General features: G+C 30.4%; 1 protein-coding gene across 3 annotated transcripts in view; it reads right to left on the reverse strand.

Annotated features, from left to right (window-relative positions):
* Positions 1-4304: 4304 nt before the first annotated feature.
* LOC141533091 (uncharacterized) overlaps positions 4305-16333 on the reverse strand; it is an 80676-nt gene continuing 68647 nt past the window's right edge. Inside the window, exons 5-7 of one of the 3 annotated variants that reach the window (XM_074251780.1) lie at positions 13056-13296; positions 4932-5016; positions 4305-4857 (exon numbers count right to left, since the gene is read on the reverse strand). In XM_074251780.1, coding sequence (XP_074107881.1) covers positions 4758-4857; positions 4932-5016; positions 13056-13296 — 426 coding nt within the window. In that variant the 3' untranslated portion in view covers positions 4305-4757. The remainder of the gene's footprint in view (positions 4858-4931; positions 5017-13055; positions 13297-16333) is intronic. The other 2 variants (XM_074251782.1, XM_074251781.1) reach the window with 2 other exon arrangements.

Genomic DNA, 16333 nt, shown 5'->3' on the forward strand with positions numbered 1-16333 from the left:
TATAAGGTAATTTCTTAATTATGTATCTAGAGATAAAGTATTTTCGAATCAGTAAAATTGTGTAGAAACTATGGAAAAAATCATAAATAGCAAACTTTTAAATTTCAGTTCTCCTTATTTTTCTTATACTTAAAAAAGTAGCAAGTTACTCGTTCAAATAATTCGAAATAAATATCCAGGTTATGAATATTGATGCCACAACTACGGCCCCAAGAAAATATGTGAGGGCGTTATGTTACTTTTTTTCTTGTTTTTTATTATTAATCTTTCTATCCGTATACTCTTCTATCGCTATCACAGAGGAGCCATAAGCTAGACAGCAAAAAATGAAGCTACGGAGAAAGAGTCGAAAAACAAAGGACAAAAGGAAGAAAAGTTGTGGAAGGAAAATAATGGAAAAAAGAGGCGAGAACGTCACGGGTGTGATGAACGAATTGCGGCCTTGAAACAGAATATTTTTGCAGATATGCAAAAAAGCATTGGACACCGTTAAGCGAGGGTGGAAGTTGTTGCTGGTACAGTTGAGTATAGAATCATCCGACGACTGCCAAGGGATATGGCTCGTTTCCGCTAACCATCTAGAAATTGCATTAACATCGTATTGTACCCGGCTAGATAAAAATACTAATACTCTTTTACCTTTTTCTCATTACCTTTTTCTACGCTAAAACAAAACCATTAATAAATACTAATAAAAATATTATTATGGATGATAAAATTACTGTTTTTTAATAATTTGCTTGCTGTTTATTTTAATTTATTATTTCAGCTATAAAATGTAATTTTTTTTTTTTAATAATTATTAATTTTTTTTAATAAATCTAGCAAAGGGAAATTTTGAAAAAAATCGAAAATATTGCATTTAATTATTTACTTTTAAATTAATACATTAGCCATAAAATATAATAGCCTTTAAGTAAAAAATTAATTTTTGATTAATAAAACGAATTAATAATTAATGATAATTTTTAAACGATCGAATGACTGAAGTAATGAGTGATAGGTACTAATTACTCATCTAAAAGTAATAAATGAAATAAGGGATTGATGTAAAGCATGAATTTGATACATGTACCGACAGTCACAACAACAACAACAATAATGATAATGATGATGATATATTTAACCGAAATTTAATACAGTGATAATTTAACGCGGTCTAAAATGTATTTACCAGGCGTGTCATCGTGATATAACAGAAATGCAATTGCACTCTATGGAATAATACGAGGAAATCATAACATTTCACGGGTTCCGTGGTAACTCGTTGTCATTGTCGACGCCGCCGAGCTTTCAAACATCTCACTGCACGCTGCTACATGCTACATATTGTTTATACAGTATGTCATTATCATTATTATTATCACTATCAGTATGTACATTGACGTTGTCAGATTCTCTTCCTTTGTCATTAGAATTTAGATTCCAGTCACAGTTACAGTCGTACTCATACTCATAACTATCACCACATTCTCCGCTTATTCGATCAGATTAATCCTGCTGCTCCAAACTTCAAGTTCACTTCAAACCTCTGGTTAACTGAATTATTTAGTGTCACATATATTACACGGGAAAACAAAAATGGAGTAAATTTAATTTATTACAGTTTTAAATACCAATCAAGTCTCTTTAGTGTGAAACTGGAAAAATTTAATTATTTCTAAGGCATATAGCAACTACTGCAGTTTCATTCAAAACCTTGGACAGTTTTTATAATTGTAAAAGGTTTAAACATTTAAATTTTGTTCTCACATATTAATATCTCACACTGTAATTTTTTGTATAAATTATTTTTTTTTTTTTTCCAATTAAAAATTCTATTATACCAAAAAAATCGCGTTATTTAACGACTAACTACTTAATACTATTTTTTTTTTTTAATGAAAAAGTGTTAAATTAACACAAAATAGTATTAAATATTTAACACAAAAATTTTTTGACGCAAAATTTTTTACTGCATATTATATTTATGAAAATAAGAAAATTTTCCCAATCAATATTCAATTTATACTCACATCACCGGCTTCCCCGATTTAGCATCAGGTGTTGGAAAAATTAAAGCATCCTGAAATAGAATTTGAAATTGAATTAACTCGGATTGCCCTCGATGGAAAATTACAAATTGAAAGGTTAAAGTCATGTTTAATAAATTTACACGAACATTATTGCTATTAATTAATTTCAATTTCAGAATAATCTAACTGTATGGCCCAATAAATTATTTTTTAATTAATTAGCGACATATTAATTGCGAAGCTTAAGAAATTATCAAAGTTAGAATTCAATTTTCTTCTTACACTTATAGAAAATTTAATTTGATTAAAAAAATTGTAATTTTAGCTAAAAAATCTCAATTTCCCTCAAAAAAAAAAAAATAAAATAAAAAATAGAAACACTATAATTTTCCCGAAACCTCGAAAGCATTTGACAAAAAATAAACTAAATCCTGTATGCAACAAAATGAAAAGCATGTGCAGACACAGCAGGAATATTAGAACTAGGCAGAGCCAGGAGAATACAGAATATGAGACACGCATCGCTCCAAACGGAATTAACCATAGTTTTCCTCGGCGAAAAAAACCGGAGCGTACAAAAGGGTGGATTTTCCATTATGCAAAACACATTCGTCCTCGTGGCGAAATAAAAGGAAAAATTCTCTGGAGCACTGGAGCTAGACTATGGACGAATAAGAGAAAAATAAAAAAGACCTTCCAAAATAGGAAAGACTGTGGAACAATGCACAATTAGGCGAAGCGAAAGAGGATGACTAGACTCGGAGGATCTACGATAGGAACCCTGTTTAAAATGTCCGCTTAGTCTGTACTAGGTGACCCCGTTTTTTCTATCGGGAAAAATTTCTCCGAGAAAATAAAAAGCACTACGGCCCAGGAATTCTCGCGTTCCGTTCCTCAACATTCGTTCGCCAAAAGTATATTTATATTTATTAAAATTTTTTTCCTTCGTTTTATTTAATCAGGTTACGCGGAGCCTTTTTAAAAAATCTCCAGACTCTAGCTAATAAAATAATAAATACCTATGTATATATAGATAAGGTGATGAAAAAAATTTTAAAAGCTGGGAAAAAGTATCTCGGGCATCTTATCGATAAAATCCTCACACCAAAGTCTCAAGTGATTCGAGACTCGTTTCTGTAGACGCGTGATTAGACTTTCTTCTTCTTCTTCTTCTTCTTCTGCTTCTGCTTTTTTTCATTCTTATTTTTCTTATTCCTTTTCTGCAGCCTCGTCCTTTTCCGGCACTTCTTCACTTTGACACTACAGCTTTCGTGACTTGTACGCTAAAGAAATGGTTATGAATTTAAATGTACTTTTTTATCAAAGCCTGAAAAATATATATCTTCTCTTTGCTAATCTTTATTTTAATAAATTTTCTTCATTACTTTTAATGATTTTATTTAATATTAGTATTATTATTATTTTATGAAATTTTCTTTCAAAATAAAAATTTTCAAGCATTTATTTTCATGTAATTTTTCCAAAAAAATTAAAACTCAGAATTTTTATCAAATATTGAAATTAAAAAAAAAAAATTATAAGAAACCTTTCTGTAGAAAATTTAATCCTTTGCAAAAAAAGATTTTTATCAATTATCGCTTATCTCTGTATTCAACCAGTTTTAAATTATGTATCGTACATTTTTTATTCATCTCCTTTATTAAAAATTTATTATTCTTATTTTCGTTTTTTTTTGCTGAAAATAAAATTAATAAGTTGAGTGTTTTATTTTTGTAGTAAAAATGTAGAAAGATAATATTTTTTAAACTGAAGTTATTTATTTAAAAAAAAAAAAAAAAAAAAAAAGTGAGTTTATTACAGCGGCTAAAAGTGTGTGCTTAAATCAATGGAAATTATGACATTTTTTCCGTAACGTAAACTCATTTTTCATTGAAGTATTAATGGCTGTGTTTGTAACAGTCAAACAGAGAAAATTTTATTGTACTATGAAACTTATGGCCATGAAAAAATTCGAATATAAAACAGAGCGAACGAACGAGTATAAAGGTTTAAATAATTTTTTTTTTTTTTTTCCAAATAAACTCGATAGAAGTTTTTTTTTGACGAGTTCTACGTTTTGCTTCGAAATGAAAAATTTTATATTAATATTAAGTTGATATTTAAAAAAAAATTTTTCTTACCTTCTGAATAAAAAAAATTAATTGTGGTCAGTGAAAAAAAAATAGAATTTTTTTTTTTCAATACGATATTTATTATACATTTAATTAATGAAAGGAATAATTATTTACATATAAAACAAAATAATTATTTAATTAAAAACGACAATTATTGGCTCGAGTTATATAATATAATTTCATAGTATAACTTACTTTAATAACTTATAGATACATACAAGTGTTTATTTATTACTTTTTATCAATATCAATATTAATATATGCTTTGTTTAATTGTAAATAACAATTTACATCAAAAGATAACATACATTTGTTAAAATGAATGAGTGTTTTTTTTAAATACAAGTGTAGTGTAGCTTAAATTTAATTTAACATTACTTATACATCTTAATTAACCACTTAATTTATTATCATTATCATTAAAATTATCATAATTATTTATACTCTCGGATAAAAATGATTCGTCGTCTATCTAGGTCATAAATAGTTCATATCATAACATACAATAAATATATATAATAACTGGAAGCCCTAGACTACTAGGTTTTACATGGACGATGTTAATCGCGTATCGATGACGAGTAAGTCCGGTGATGAATAAAGCTACCTATTGAGTTTGGACAATGCCAGTGCGCCGGCGATCAGCCAGAGTATCCTCATCCATCGGTCCTCGAGAGTCCCGGACAATGTCGTCTCGCATCCGTTTTCTGTAAAACAGACCAAGGAACCGTTTTACAACAGACAAAAGCTTCAAGACACTTGATTGTTTTCTGTTATTTACATTCTTTCATTTACTCGATATGGATGGAATGAGATAAGGATCTGGAATCCGGTAGGTGATTGTCCGTAAGATTGGATTCTTTGTTCTAGGAATCAAATAATGACAATAAATTGGATAAATAAAGTTCTATTAATGACGATAATTTATCTGAAAATAATTGAAAGAAAACTGAGGATTATTTTTTTTAGTGAAAATTGAAAAGCTTTAATGTTTAATAAGTCTACTTAGTAATATTTTATTAGCTTTTGACCATATGGCATATATGTGATCATATATGAATGATAAATTATATTTTTTTTCTTCAGAATTAAAAGAACAAAAAAAAATTAATAACGTCCTACCTGAAATTGTTAAACTTAAAAAACAAAAATCCGATAATTACCCTCTTTTATAAAAAACTATTTTTGTTAAAAAAAAAAAAAAGTAGTAATTCTATTTACTCATTTTATATTTTAAAAGAAGCTTTTTTTTCCAGCAAAGCTTCTTTCGGTAGTAGAGTAAAAGATTCACTTGAGCAAAGAAAAATCGCATTAGCGACGAGGTGGTTTTTTTTTCATAGCTTTGTTTTAAAGACAGAGGTAATGCTGATGTGAATTATGATGATTGTGTAAGTGAATTTCACCATTAAAGTGAGTGTATTATGCAGAAAGTTGAGCTCTCTCTCTCTCTCACCGAGTATTTAAAATTATTTTTAAAAATATAAATTTAAATATAAATGACTGAGAATTTCATTGGAATTGTTAATTTTTTATCAAAGCCAAAAGGTCGCCTGGCTTTCTAAAAAAAGTGATAAATTTGCTTAGAAAAGTTTATTACCCGATAAAAAGATTAATCACCAGCTGGTTCCATTACGCTCTGATGTTCGATGTCGGTGTCCTTTTTTTGTCTTTTCGAAAGCTCGATTGATAAAAATTCGTAAATTTAATGTCTCGTCATTCAATCTCCGCACATATGTCAATCCTTATATCTACAAACACTCTCACACACACACGTGCATTTATTTATCTTTCTGGATTAGTAAAATTTACTATCAAGGATTTTTCATGACGTGATTAATTTGTATTGTTACTACTTCGTCAATTCGTGTCGTGTCAGATTGAAATGTTCACGACTAATCCGCGTAACAGTGTTTTTAAAAAAAAATATTAATGGATAGATTTTTTTGGCACTCCTCCATATGACAATTGTTACACATCTCGGGTTTATATGATCGATGTTTTTATTTTTTTTTTTTTTTTTTTTGTCAGAAAAAGAGTATTGAGTTGCGATTGGATATAAATGGAAATAACAGCTTCGAAATTTATTTTCAACGCCCATTTATATTCTTTTTTTTTTTTTCCAAATGAAAACAAAGAGATTATTGCCATATATTAATTAGAAACTATTCAATTTTTCTGCTTTACAATCGGCGTTAGAATTTTTGTTGGTATTTCAATCTGTAATAAATTTAATTTTTCCACTTTTCTTTCTTCCATACACAGAAAAAAAAAATTAACTTGAATCAAAATAATAATTTTGAAAAATTTGATTTGAGTAGAAAAATTCTTAAACTAAGGGCTTAGATTTTTTTCTTTCTCGCCCTTTATTGATTAAACGGAAGTATCTCTGTCATACTTGTACAACAAATGGAATCTTAAACGCATTTTGAAGTTTATTTTATCACAAATTAGCATTATCATTTTGTCCTCTATCACAATCGATATATCGACTCGCGACCAAGAATTCGAGGGTGAAAGCCAGTGCGAGGGCACAGTGGTCAACTTCAGTATCTTACTAATGGAATATGCACTGGCGCTCTCACCTTCATCTCCCATCTGTATTCCATTGATTGTGAGTAGTTGCATACCAAGAACACACCGAATTCCTCCGGTTAATAGTGGTTGAATTTCGTGATGTGATATAATTCACATTATACACACACAGACCCATAGGTATCAATCAACTTGTCTATTAGCTTCTGTTCCTTCATTAATTGGCTGGTGCATTAGCCGACATCAATATCAACATCTTAATTCCTCTTTATTCCTCCAATCAACTGGTCGAGTGGATTAGATGTTTGGAAATAATTGTTAATTCGATTTAAGCTGTCTGAGATGTGTATCACATCTACTCGCCCTGCATCCGTCAGTTATAACACGTATAAACTAGTTCTCCTCCTCTCAACTCGGAAAACTCATCCTCAAATATGAGATTTTCATTACCTGCATAAACTTCTGCAACGACAAATACTCCGCCACTGGAGAGGAAAGTTTCGCGTACTTAGTGTTACACAAAGGAGTGTGTGAGTGCGCGAGAGAGACAGATAGAGAGTTAGTAACTGTAACTGTAACTGCAGGTACCTCAGTTGTAATTTACTCAACACTCGTTACCAACATCCAACATCCCACGCTCAACTCCGGAACCTTTCCGTCATTATTTTAATGCTCTGAATTCATTTATACGTCTGAATTAGACTAGACGCTTTAATTTATTATTTTTCGATAACTTTTACGTCTAAATTATTTCGGAATTAAAACTTTTGGTATTTGTTAGCAGATTAACGAAAGTTTGTTTGTTAATTATGTATTGGTGTGTTATAATCAGTAGTACAACTAATCCTGTTGAAAAAAAAAAAAAAAAAAAAGCTGAAGGGAAATTTATAAACAAATTTTTGTTTATAAATTTCGCAGAAACAATTACAAGCAATAAAAAAAAAGTGATAAATAAAATAAATAATGCCCCGTACTAATTTGGGCTGATTGTATTGTCTCGAATGAGAGGCAGTTGGATGAATAGTATAACTTAAAGAATTCAGATAAAAGCCTGATTTCCATTACTGGAGTGTCTTGGATAAAATAACAATTTTGGGAGCCATGCCATCGTTTCAATTTTCCTCTTCGATTTGTATCTTATGGGCGCTTACTCCAATGTCGACGTCACTCTCAAGGATTTGGAAGCGAGCCAACGAGGACATGACAAGAGCGACAGATCCTTGGCGTCGCCATAACAATTAAATACTGTTTTATTGTTACTATTCTTTTTTTACCGAAAATTAAATTGAGGAAACTATAAAAATATTATTACGATCATTAAACATTATGTTTTTACAAAATATCTCGTTAAGATCTTCTGCAATATTTTAATAATTAATATTAATAATTTTTATAGAGATTGAAATAAATTTTAGTCATAATTATTATGAGAATTAAGCGGGGGAAAAAAATAATTAAGATTAAGATTTTTAACTGAATAAGTCTTGAACTCAAGATTAAAAAAGTAACGGGCATATTTAAATAATAAAAATGGTTTGCAAAGCTGCAATTAAAGAAACCCCGGAAAGTTGAAAGTAAAATGGTTAAGAAAACATATTTCCGTGGTATTTATTAAGTATAATTCCGAGGAGAATTAAACCGAATGTTAGGGAGAAAAAAAATAAGTCGTGACATTACTTTAATACAACTTTTGTGTCAGAGGGTAAGAGCACATTATTTATTTAAATTTAATCTTTTATTTGAGAAACTCTTGGGAAAGTGAAAATAATAAAACTTACACAATTTTCTAAAAAAAAATATTTTTAAGCGATCAGATCAAAATTCGTTCAAAAAAAAATTTTTTTTTTAATCTAATTAAATTAAGTAACATTTAATTAAACCAAAAATACATTTTTAGTTAAATTTTTTACCTAAAAAATTATTTTTGGGGAACGAGTTTAAGTCTGACGGGGTCTAAATATTTTGTTCTAAAAAGTTGATATAAATCAGTAAGACTAAATTAAATAATTTCCATTTTCCGATCATTTCCAGGCATTATCAACTGCACCTGTCTGAAACATTAGTCTCCAAAGTTTCTGGAAGCAGCTTTGGTACTTCGAAGCAAAGTGTTCGGCCAAGAGAAATTCAGCATGACAAGAAAATCCGACCTTAGAACTTGTGTGTCCAGTTGTGCTTGAATTATTTATTTTGATTACATTATGCAAGCCTTCTTTGTGTTTCATCGGGTATGCTGTTTGTTGTACTTTTTATGGCCGTCACTATATTGATAGAAGAATTTATTTACACTGTAAATAAATCACCAAATTTTGATAAAGATTATAAATTCTGACGTAAAAAATTACTACGTTTGATTAAATAAAATTAATTACTCTAATGTTAATAAAATTAGTTTTTATAAAATTAGATTAATTTTAAAATATTTAAATACTGATTTTGTAATTTAAAAAAATTTTTATTCAATAAAAAAAAAAATTGACTCTGTAAATTTTTGACAAAGTAATAAAGCTTATCAAATATCAACAAATTCTTCTATCAGTGTAAAATTTAAGATTTAAAAACAAGTACTTAAATTCTGAGCTGCAGCTTTAAAATGATATCTCTTACAAACAAATCATTGACCGTTCAATACTTAATACTCAACCAGCAGTAAAACAAGCAATAAACGCAGCAAGTTTTAAGAAAGAACTTTTATCTTCCCGATCGTGGAAACTGAAGCCCTGTTAAAGTTTAAACCCCTTATAGTCAGGAGTTCTGGATGTCTTATTCATTCTGGGCTCTCTAAAGTAGCAGAGAAGGTACATATAAGCACAAAATACAACACAAAGTACACAATTTTGATAAGCAGCCCGATGTAAATACCCGAAGTGGATTCGATAAATCGATATTTTATTGTCAATAAAAAGGATCGGGAATTTACGGGGCCTGAGTTTGTGCTCGGTCTTATTTGCCTTTCGAGTTTATTTACACTTTATTCCAGGTGATGTGTTGCCTTTATTTATATACATGCTCGATACATTTATATCCATTCGTACCAGCACTAACACGAGTGTAGCACCCTCTCTGATCATTGAAACAGTTTTTTTATCAAATGTGCACATGCTTGAATTTACAAGTCTCTTGTCGTTCCCAAGTTTCTTGCTATAGTATTATTGATGCCGATAAAAAATCCCTCTATTTTTCAGCTTTCCCTTCGGGAGAGTTTCTCTTCGCCGGGGTTTTTACAAGCCTTGTACAAGTGAAAACAAGTGTTTAAATGTATTAAGCCACTTGGAGTTATTTCGGAATATTTTTCTTACGCCCTTTGTCTTATACTTATAATGCTACCGTGTTTCTTCAGCTGTGGTGTTTTTTTGGTATTGGGAAAGTTTATTACTTCCTATTTGTTATTTTTCACTCACAATTTTATTATTGTTATAATTATTTCTTCTTCTTCTTCTTCTTCTTCTTCTTCTTCTTCTTCTTCTTATTATTATTATTATTATTAATATTATTAATATGAAGCCTAAAATGGTTATATATATCGACATATAATTTTTTTATTAAAATTAGTATTGAAAAATTCCAACAGATGGCGCATGATAAATTAAAATTCTCATTGCAAGAGAGTTAAGTATCAGAAATTAAGTTATAAAATAAAAATTTTTTTTTTGAATCTTTTAAGGAGCTTATTTTATATTTTTTCATTAATCATTTTTATGAATTAAATCTTTCGCGCCATTGTCCATCCAGAAAAGAAAAAGTACTGCGCATCAATTGTAAACGACCCTTATTTATAAAAAAAGTTATCTATTAAATTACATTTTAATTAAATAAATTTTTTTCACGTAAGGATATGGTCATATATGACTAGATTAAACCACATCTAGTTATATATGGCCAAATCAGGTTACATAATAAAATTTTTTTACAAAAAAACTAATCTGCTATAACCAGATCTAATCTTTATCCCCCTAGTCTAGTTTAACACACCAAAACCTAAAAGTATATCACCCGTAACCCAGTAATTTTATAAAATTTGGCCTCATTTATACACACAAGGATATATTTTCCTAAAAGACCAGCGGAAGTAGACTTGTTATTTTTCCGGGTAATTCTCGTTCACTCTAAGTGGTCTAAATGTTACGAGTCATAAAGTAAATAGTCCTCGGATTGAAACGGAACAATCCTAACATAGAGCACTTTTGGTGTTTGATCCTTAACTCAAAATATAAGTATACAATACTCCAAATGTATTCAATAAATATCTATATACACAGACATACATAGATCCACATATACGTAGTTTTTTCAACCTCGCTGAGTCCAGTGCTTATTTCGGAAATGGAAAGGACAATTTAGCTGAATGGACAGTAAGGGGATAAAAAAAACTGTCAGCATTGTATTTTGTTTTTTCTTTTTCTTTTTCTTCACATTCTCTTCTATTTCTTTACATATATATGTATATATAAAGGATTATAGGTGGTGCAGTTATTTCCTGGTAGAATATCACGAAATCGAAATTAAATATTTGAGTAGTTTTTACCCAAGACGATGAGGTTGGCGCCTTACCCGAGCTTCATCTCAAATGAATAAAATTCAATGTTATTATAGTATAGTATAGCATAGATAGTACTCAGAAAATAAAAAATAAAATTTAAGTATATCTGTTTAAAGCGCAGGACGGCGCTGAGTGTCTGGTCGGTGGTCTAAGCGGAGGACAGATAGTGCCCCCAGTACATCCAGATAAAAATAATAAAATGACAACGAGCCATACTTAAGACAATAAAACCCGTTACATTTTCGTGTATAACGAAATCTCAAGGTTCGAGCAGACACTTTCGATGGAAATTCTACGGGATTAAAAAAAATTTTATAAGAATGATGATAATAATAATAATTGTGGAGAGAGACACGGTAATTTAGATAACTTTCCTTTAGTCTTTTAGTCCGTTAGTGGTAAGAGAAATGAAAATATGGAGAAAAAAATATGAAATGCTGGGGATAAATGGATTATGGAATTACATCAGAGGTAATTATTTTTATTGGGGTGACTAATAAGCTTCATTAGGGATTCATTTTTAATCGCTGTTTATGGGGTCATGTAGGGTTCGGAAAAATTACTTTTGGTTAAGTGTTATTATAATAATATAATCGTAAAAAATTTGTCTGGTATGGCTATATATTTTTTTTTGAATTTGTACGTCAATTAAAGTTTTTTTTTTTTTCAATTAAGTAAAAAAAAAATGATCTATACGATCCTTAAAAGAGTAAATTAAATTATTTTTACTTTATTATTTAAGTTATAAAAATTAACTCTCTTCTAAAGAACAAATTTAGCGATCATGCGCCACCTGTTGGATATATTTGAAACTAATTTTATTCAAAAAATTGTATATGGCTATTTATGATCATATAAAGCTATATAGGTTATAACTGGACAGAGAACTAACACTCCAAAAATTTCGATATCTATGATATAAAATTTTTTCATGGAAAAAATTGATTAATATAGAATTAAAGTGAAACTAATGATCTTTTGCTTCAATGACAGAAATCAATATAGTGAACAAATAGATTGAAGACTTTTTCATCACAGAAAAAAAGTTCAAATCTGACAAATATAATTATATCAGAATTCAATAATGAAGATATTGCTTTTGAAAGAAAGTTCCAATTTAATTTCAAAGAAAGTAAACTTCAATTATTTTCATAAAGAAGAACTAAGGTTCATTCAATTCTGAGAATTATCTTCTATTTATTGATTTTTTTAAATCACATTATTTTTTTATAAAATTTTTTTGATTGATTTTCTATTAGAAAAGGATCATAAAAATTAACAAAGTTGAGTTGGAGTGAAAATTCGTTCACAGCAACAGTACGAATAAATAGAAAATTTAATCTAAAATTCAATCAAACGGAATAAAAAGTCCATTGAATGAATATTCCTCCCACAAATCCTCAAAGACCGAGTCTATAGATTTTGGTTTTATGAAACTCAAAAGTAAACCGAGCCTGCAAGCGATGAAAAATGCGGGTCATGAATCCGTCTCGCAGCGGCGTTACATATAGACAGAAAAAGAGCTTAAAAAAGCCCCGAGTAGTGCGAGTGCGATTGAAAAACTCTGGTTTCACCCGGTGAAAAACCGTGAAAAGTTTCTACCAGAGTTTGTTCCATAAACCTCTGAATTGCTCCGTGAACTTACTCAAGTAAATCAGGTGAGTAAAAAAGGGATGGAATAAAAAATGATAAAACTTTGTAGGTAAATTACGAACCCTGGACGGATAAATTATAGGATAAAATAAGGAGAAATAATAACAGCGAATGATAAATCATAGACTAAAATTTGGAAAAAATAAAAATAAAAAAAAATAACGGAGTCCGCCATCTACTTACTACCCCTATGAGGAGATGCATCACCAGTGATCGGAGCAAGAAGAGGTGCGTCTTCTGTTATCTCGTACTCCGCAGTCGCGGTGTAAATTCCGTCGATGTTGGCGAAACACCTCAATCCTAGTCTGCTGTCGCGGAAAAGACCGCTGGCGGCTTTGAGCTCCAGAGAGGACCAAGTCATCATCATATTGCCCTTGGGGATCTTCCGGCTGGTGATTTTGAACTCCATCGTCTCGTTGTTGAGCTAAACAGAAATGGAGAAGGTTTTTTATTAAAAGTTATTGTTAATTCACTTCACTATTGTAATTTGACTACAACTTAACAGATAATTCAACATTTATTTTTAATCTTTAAACAGCTATATCTTTTAAACCATTGAAGATAAAAAATTGGTCTAAATTTTTTTGGGTAGATTAGTCTTTTAGCTTCATTTTCATATATATAATGATCGACTTTCGACCAATAGTTTTTGAGATATAAAATTTTGAAAAGTATCCAAATCACAGAACTTTGAATTTTTGGAAACTTATTATTAATCTTTAAGCAGCTATTTCTTTCTAACCATTAGAGATAAAAAATTGGTTGAAATTTTCTTCAATAGATTACGGAACTAAAATAATTCGTACACTATCAAACAGATAATTCAATCTCGAATTTTCAAAAATCCATTTAGTGTAATAGAAACGCAAAAATCAGTGAAATACTGGATCTTTGGATTTTCTAAAATTTGACCAATAAATTAAAATCTAAGCTTCAGATCTCCCGATCAAGTCAATAAATCCCACCTTAACGGTTGAATTACATGACTACCAACCTGCAGATTGATAAGATATTACCCGTTTATAAATATATATTATCTCTCCGATTTTCCGATTCGTACTTAAACAATTCTTACCCATAAAAAGTTGAATAAAGTAAAAAAGCTCGCCAGATATAAGGTTGATGTCGTGCCAAACTCAAGCAATTCGACGTGTAGTCAAATAAAATAAACTTTCAATATTATTTCCACGAATTCGGCAATTCCCTTCCACTTAAGTTGGCAAATTTTATTTTATCGGTATTTTTGGTCGCCATGGCAACCTTTTAAATGCAAACAAAAGTTTACAGACACAAACAAGGACACTAGAGAGCCAGTAGAAGATGAGGTGGAGAGGAGGAGGGATGAATTTTTTTTTTCTTTTGGAGTTGAGAAACAAAGGGGAAATTCTTTTGTCACTTCCTGCCTTGACACTCAGCCTTCATTTATCGCGAAAACAAAATGAAAGAGTAATAAAAGATTCCACTCGGCAGCTAGCGGTGCACTCGAGTGATACCATCATGGCATTCCTGTTGTTACATTCGACTTGTCGTGAAACGTCGTAATGCAGCCATCTGCACCGTGACACTGCTGGAGATTCAGCCTAGAAAAATAATAACAGCCAGTGGAATGAAGAAATGAAGAAATGAAGAAATGAAGAAATGAAGAAATGAAGAAAGAAGAAATAAAGGGCAGCTCTCTTGGCGAGTCTTGTTCGCACTTGGACAAAGGTGTTGACAAGGAGAATCAAAAGCTATCTCGCGCGAATGTAATGTGAGGACGCAAGGTGGAAATGAGGGTGAATATCATCCCGAGTGCCGAGTAAATTTAAACGGAAACTGAAACCGATAGTGCAGAAACGACCCCACGCTTCACTCGTTTCATTTCTTTTTGTCTCTTTTATATGAATGTGTACTTACAAATGTGTGCAAGCTCACAGCTTTCGCGTGCTTTTTACAGGCACCACCCCATCTCATCCTCGTCCTCATCCTCATCCACCTACAGAAGGGCTTTTGTTTGTTCCCTTTGTCAGAGGTTTTATTTTTTCGAACTCACCGAGGATTCAAGTGAACACGTCGTGCGATTGTACAATGAAACGTCTTGATATGCCTTTTTGTTCCAAGAAACAACTTCGATTTTTCCGAACACAACCGTGGCTCTGACACGCTTTGTCTAAGCTCGGAAAATTTTTGTCTGTTTTAAATCTCGTTGGGGCCAAATTTCTGCACTTGGGTATCATGATTAAGAGTAAGAAAAATAAGGAGGTTCAGGAGAAGTATTCATGATCCAAAATAAAATTAATTTTAATAAGTCTTGATTAAAGAATTTTAAGTATTGATAACTTCATGTGTTTATATCAGGCCCAATAAATCCATATATAATTTTTTTATTAAAATTAGTGCTAAGAATATCCAACAGGTGGCGCATGATCGCTAAATCATCTCATTGCAAGAGAGTTAAGTTTCAAAAATTAAATTCTAAAATAAAATTTATTGTTTTCTTTTTTTCTAAAGAACTTACTTTGTAAAGAAACTAAAACTTATTGGTACTTTTTTAGAAAAACTAAAAAATGATAATACATTATTTATTTTTAGGCCGTACTAGAAAATTTGTTCGAGAAAATTTACTACAGAAAAGAAAATAATTTAAAATGGGATTTATCCCACCGATAAAATTCCTCATGATATCAAGAATGTAATCTCCTTGTAGCTTATATTTTTCGGGCGTAATGTCTACTTAGTCCTTCTTAACTTGGCATATGTAGATGCGGTATAAAAATAGGAAGGAAACGAACAATAGAATATGGAGGGTGATGTATATATACATATATAAACACACAAGGATGAAAAATGAAAGAGTGGGTGGAAAAAGTGAGTCGTTGTACCGAAGAGTGAGTCGTAAAATCTGTTTTCCTTCGTGGATGCTTTTTGAATCGGTTATCTTATTTTCTTATCGTTCCTTATTCCTTATACTTAAATTTAACTCAAGTAAAGAAAATATATGTGAGTATTTATAAATGTATGCATGAGAGTTATAATACTTTTATCTGGAATGAAAGTATTTTTTATATTTGATGCTATTTTAAATTTAAAAAAGAACCTCTCGGACTAGACAGATCAATGTGATTTATGAGACTGGCATAAGCTTATTGAGACGGACGCCCATAAAATATGAATTTTTTTTTTTTTTTTTTTTTTTTACAAAGAAACAGAACGCTGTTTTACTTTTGCTAAGTAAAGTGATTCTGGAGATAGGATTTATTCAAATGGCTGGATCATTCGTATTTTTATTTTATTGTTTTTTTTTTTTTTTTTTTTTTTATTGAAAATTTTTGAGCCAGAAAAGGAAGAGAAGATTAGGATGAATTTTTGGTGAGGTGAAAACTTGTGTCAACAGAACGCGAAAGCTTTTAAACAGAATAGAGGATTGGAGCCGATGAATAGTAAATGGACTAGACTGAGTAAGGGAGGATTAAACGAGAAAG

Source organism: Cotesia typhae, unplaced genomic scaffold (assembly GCF_013202065.1).
Source record: "Cotesia typhae breed Kobodo isofemale line unplaced genomic scaffold, CoteBio_Ctyphae contig_83, whole genome shotgun sequence".
In the NCBI taxonomy this organism is placed as follows: domain Eukaryota; kingdom Metazoa; phylum Arthropoda; class Insecta; order Hymenoptera; family Braconidae; genus Cotesia; species Cotesia typhae.